This window comes from Geospiza fortis, unplaced genomic scaffold, assembly GCF_000277835.1.
Source record: "Geospiza fortis unplaced genomic scaffold, GeoFor_1.0 scaffold130, whole genome shotgun sequence".
NCBI lineage: Eukaryota > Metazoa > Chordata > Aves > Passeriformes > Thraupidae > Geospiza > Geospiza fortis.
The window spans coordinates 6,564,005-6,569,566 of NW_005054300.1; the positions used below are offsets into that span (position 1 = coordinate 6,564,005).

Below are 5,562 nucleotides of genomic sequence, written 5' to 3' on the forward strand. Positions count from 1 at the left end.
TCCTTTTTGTCTGATTCCTGAGAAATTACCCCCTGCTTAATTTCAGTAATCTTTTTGGAAGGGCAGCTTTTCCCCTCATATGTGTAAGAACCTAGCACTGATGATACTGAAGTGCTGCTAATGGACATTTTCCCTAATCTGAATCACCTAACTGGGCGAGGATCAGGTGATAATAAATCATTATATAATAGGAAGAGTTTGATTATTCCCAGTCATGATTCCTGCATTGTCCTCTCCTTGGGATGGTCCATCCTTAAACCTGTGCCTTGCTGGATGGGGTTCTCCCCAAATAATCATGTGATAGTTGGCAATAATATGCTCTGCTACAGTCATACATGGGAATCTCTAGGAAGAAATAAAAAAACCCAGAATATGGATTATAAATCACATTATTTTAAAATTCTGTGGTTTTTGAGGGTCTGACATATCTTTTGAAGCTGGCAATATTGTACCTGCAATTATGATATAGTACAATAGCAAGTATAAGTATTAATTGTTGTACCCCAGGTAGCTGGGATGAATTTCTTAGGGGTTGATCGTTTAATCCTCGAGGGAGAAAAAAAAATTATTCATGGAGTATCAAAACATGAAAAGAGTAAGAAGAAACAGAAGAACAAGCTGTCAGTGATCTGTGAGATTTTCAGTCAATTTTGTTTCAAAGTTAACCTCCAAAGTCTTTTTTCAATATATAAACAATAGTTTCTAAACCCAATGTGTAATTTAATAGTATATACAAACATGCATATTAGCAGCAGGGCATCCTGCAAACCAGCAGTCCTGTTTTAAGCAGGAGCTTTATATTTAAACTTTCAACCAAGTCCAGAACAAAGGACTTACAGATTTTTTTTTTCAGGAGTGACAGATATGTAATGATTTTAACACATGCATTAAAAACAGAAAATATTTTGGAAAAAATAAAAATACTAATAAACTGACATGTCTTAGAACGACACATTTTTTTCTTTAGTGTTATTCAGGAGGATGGAGTTGGACTCCATGTTCCTCTGGATGCCATTTGGGGCCATATAGGAAGGAGATTTCTACAAAATGTATTGCAAGGAGCCAAGAAGGGCTTTCAGTGATTTGTGAGGTAGGGGCACTACCAGCTGCAGAGAGCTTACCAAAAGTATTTCTGTATTTCTCAGTGCTGTGTTCTCTTCTTCTCAATTGCTTGGAAAGATGCACTGATTTAATACTAATTTCTTTGTACAAGCACTCTGTTAATTATTCTGCACGTATTCAACCAGGAATAATGTCCTGTTTTCATCAAAGCTCTGCAAAAATTCTGCATTTTAAAATGCACAGCTGGTGATCTTCCTTCCAACAGTGTGAAATGCACATTCAAGAGGAAATGGGAATCAGAGCATACTGACATTACAATAACAACTACTTAGGTAAGGTGTACACTGAATGAGCCTTCAGCTTAGGACAAGTTTTCCTTTATAAATGCAAGTATTTAAATCACAAGTGTCCTGCTAGTAGTCAAAGGCAAGATATTAAATTGCAATGATACAATATATACCATACATTCTTAAATGGAAGTCACTCAGCTGTGCCATCTGGATATTGACCATGTGACATTGCCAGGTGAAACTTCTTACTTCCCCCACATCTGATGGACCAGATGTTGCAAGAAGAATTCTTGCACTGGAAGAATTCTTTCTACTGCTCTGCACCTCAGAGAGTGTGATGTACCATGGCGATTGTGCCTTCCACACCTTATTGTGTAACATTTTCCCCGGCACTTTTTTTCTGGGGGGAAAAAATCATATAAACCAGAAAGTATTTAAGAAATAAAGCCTGTTTCTGAAAATAGTTTTAGCTGAGAAGTATGACATTTTGGTTAAGAATATGCAAGAATTTTCACAATCTGTGTTTGAGGAATATTTAAGATAGCTTCTAAGCATTTAGGAAAAAAAATGGAAATATTTTGTAGCCAGTTCTCATGAACTCTGAATATTAAAGAATTATGAGCTACATTCTGACTTCCTCTTTTTTTTTTTTTTGCAGATGGTCCTGTGTCAGTGGGAATGAGTATGGATATTGCAAGCATTGATACAATATCAGAAATAAATATGGTAAAGTAGTTTTTGCAGTCTTTTTTTTACTTGTTGATAAGCTGATGTGCTTACAGCTGCTGGCAATACAATTTTGGGCTTGTCTCCTTGTGAAGACAGTATGGGTTAGGAGGTGGAATTCTCTTTTTCATGACACATAGTGTTTATAACACTATAATAAGCATAGAAATGCAGCTGTGAATCCCACCTCTCACAAACAGAAAGCTGCTACTGAGTATTAATCTTAATGAGAAGCATGTGGATCAGTTCTTATTTTCCAGCTGAAATGTCTAAATCGTTATGCATTTCATAAAAATGAAGATGTATTCATGTGCCTTTGAAGCCGCTCTCCCTATGATTAGATACAGCTGAACTCAGGCTGTTTTTCTCTTCTATTGTTGCTGTCACACATTAATTTATTCCAGCTGTGTTTCATTTAATTTGTATCATTTGTTCTCCAGCAAACTATGAAATGGAATGTACTTTTCTACTTAAAGATCCTCCATTGGTATGCAGAAATAAAAAGAAAAAATAATTAATCAGATATTAAATATGAGTGTATTAGTAATTGTTAGTTGCTATTTAGAAAGGGGAAATAAGGTCAGAACTTGAGATGAATTTATAATATTGATAAAACAATCTATAAAATCAAAAGTTGTTTTAAAAGTGTTAAGAAATAATGTGAGTTTAATGTAGGACTGCAAGGCATACCTAAATTGAAGGGGAATTGGACTGAGTGCTGTGTTCAAGGTCTTGATAAATTTGGTACCACTGTTTCCTTTGTGATGCTAGAAGGAGAAATTGTGCTAAAAGATTCCTTTCCTGTTTCACTAACTTCTTTTGTCTATATGAATTTATTCAACTTTTTGCCATGTGCTCTTAAAAAATTCTTTATTTATTAACTTATGTGAACAAAATGAGATTTGGAACCACTTACATAAATAATTCTAAAACTTCGAGGTTTACAGAGCCAGATTATCTGCTTACAAAGCTCTGATGACTTCGGCTGATTCATAGCCCCAGACTAAGGCCAGCAGCTTTTTCTGTAAATGACCATTAGAACAAAATCTACCAACCTCACATGGAGCTCGAAAATTTGGCAGAATTCAGTACAGCTGCTCTTGGAGTGCCAGGGACATGGAGAATCAGTTTGTGCCCAGCAGCTGTTTCCATATACTTCTGTAAAAGTGAATACAACACAGGCTCCCTTTGTGTGATAATTTTGATTTTCTCTTTCAGGACTACACAGCCACCATATTCCTCAGGCAGAGATGGACTGATGAGAGGCTTTGTTTCGATGGTAATAAGAGCTTGAGCTTAGATGGTCGACTTGTGGAAATGCTTTGGGTACCAGATACCTTTATAGTTGATTCAAAAAAGTCTTTTCTTCATGATGTCACTGTTGAGAATCGTCTGATAAGGATATACCCTAATGGAACAGTCTTGTATGCCATAAGGTATGTAAATACCACCCATCAGCCTTTATGATTGTGTCTACTTATGTTTTAAACTTCCCAGGTTCTGCTCAAGAAAATGGGTCTGTCTGTAAAAGTAGGGTCTTGTAGTTTTAAGAATACGTAATATTCTTGATCAATATGAATAAATTCTTAAATTTATCTTCCCTAAATAGACCCTTTTGCTTTCATGCAGGCTGAACACAGGAATTGCATGTTGCCATTCCAGTTTGCAGTGAAGCCATCACAGGGGAAAACAAGCTGTGATGATGGACTTGCATGATTTATTGTGAATTACCCTTTGTAAAAGGTTTTGATAAATATAACAAAATCTTAAAATATATTGCAAATAATAAAGGAAAATGTGCACTCTAAGTGAGAAGGGAGCAAAAGGTGGCCTTTTTAGACTGTCACTGAACTCAGCTGTTCTGCTATGGTTTCTTTTTGGGATTGTTTTACTCTTGTACATTAGATACCAGTAAATAATAGATTTTTTTTTTCTCACAATAGATATTAGGCTGAAAATATTATTTCAACAAGGATACATGGCATTTTTTGTTTTTACTGGTTAACATTTTTCTCCCATTAATACTTAGAATTTTTTTTTCCCCAAGGATCACCACAACTGTTTCATGCAGCATGGATCTGACTAAATATCCAATGGATAAGCAGACGTGTACTTTGCAACTGGAGAGCTGTAAGACATTTAATCCTTGTTGTTTTATACAATTAGAAAAATATCTGTGATGTATTTCTGCTAGATATTACCAGAGTGGCTGGAATTTTCCTAAAAGGCAAGGGACATTATGTGGCCAGTCCCTGCTGAATTACAGTGGTATCTGTGTGCAAAGATGTGTGCACATATGTGCACATGACATTACTGAAAATAGCATGGCAGTACTGAACTGCTGCAGTGCTAATTAATGAGTGAGCAAAGTCCTGGGAGATTCTCACAGGCTTGGTTTGCAGTGCATCCTGCAGTTACTGTCTTGGTCTTCAGAGGGAGTTCTGTGAGCAGGCATTTTCTAGCACAGACGAGATAGGTTTTTTTTTTCCCTTTCAGAGAGTATGTAATTTTTTCTCCCTGAGATAAAATTCCTTTAGGAAAGAAAGAAATCAGAATAAGGCTTATTGTAAGGCATGTAGTTCATATTTAATAATTTGCCATTTTCAGATCTTGCTCTGACTTATTTCATTGTCTCTGTGTCAGTGCCCTGGTAAAAATGTGATCAATTGATGGACAAGAGTAACTATATTTTTTTCATTTTATCAATCAATATCCTCATATTTTCCTTGAAATAGGTTCTCTAATACTTTGTTGGCACGGTTACTTTGCAAACACATAAACATGTACTTTTTTAGTTAAATGTTTGTTATTATTCTTATGACAAGACTCTACAAAAGAATTTTTGCCGGGGATAACATAGAAGAATAACCAGTTCTGTAAGATGAAAATATATATTAAAATATGTGTCAATACATGCTCAAAATCTTTTGGAAGGCTTTTCAGTACTTGCCAAGTTTTATTCTGTGTCTTTTCAGAAGTGTGTGTTGTTCATCTCATGTTGTTAATGACCAATCAGATTGCCACAAAGTTTTGTTTTAGACAGAGACACAAAGGAAATGAACCCGAAACCTTCTTCACACAGGCATCCCTCTAGAACAAGCAGTTTTATGAGATCTGTTTAACAAACAGTGGTTTGATTTGTAATTGGGATTTGTCTTAATTTTCCTTTGGAAGAGCATATTGGTAAATCAATGTATATAGATTTAAATCAACAGCACTGCCTAATGAGTCATTTAGTATTTTCTCTAGTTCCAGAATGAAATACATGTCCCACAGGAATTTACAATTTATTTGACAGGATTAAAAAAAATAAAAAGGAGAATTCCCCATGTAATTAAAACCAAGCTTTTTTCAGATTGATTCCATCTGCTTTTTTAAAAGCACACAAGTGTCTCCTGTCCAAGGGGAAAACCCAGTGCCACAACAAATGCTCCCATGACATTGCTGTTTAGTTTTGAGGAAAACAGCAACAAATACAAAAAGG

At 35.5% G+C, this 5,562-nt stretch overlaps 1 protein-coding gene across 1 annotated transcript in view; it reads left to right on the plus strand.

Moving 5' to 3' along the window:
* Window positions 1–5,562, plus strand: part of LOC102043342 (gamma-aminobutyric acid receptor subunit pi-like) — a 37,283-nt gene that overhangs the window by 11,766 nt on the left and 19,955 nt on the right. Inside the window, exons 3-5 of the mRNA XM_031062695.1 lie at window positions 2,011–2,078; window positions 3,297–3,514; window positions 4,126–4,208. Coding sequence (XP_030918555.1) covers window positions 2,011–2,078; window positions 3,297–3,514; window positions 4,126–4,208 — 369 coding nt within the window. The remainder of the gene's footprint in view (window positions 1–2,010; window positions 2,079–3,296; window positions 3,515–4,125; window positions 4,209–5,562) is intronic.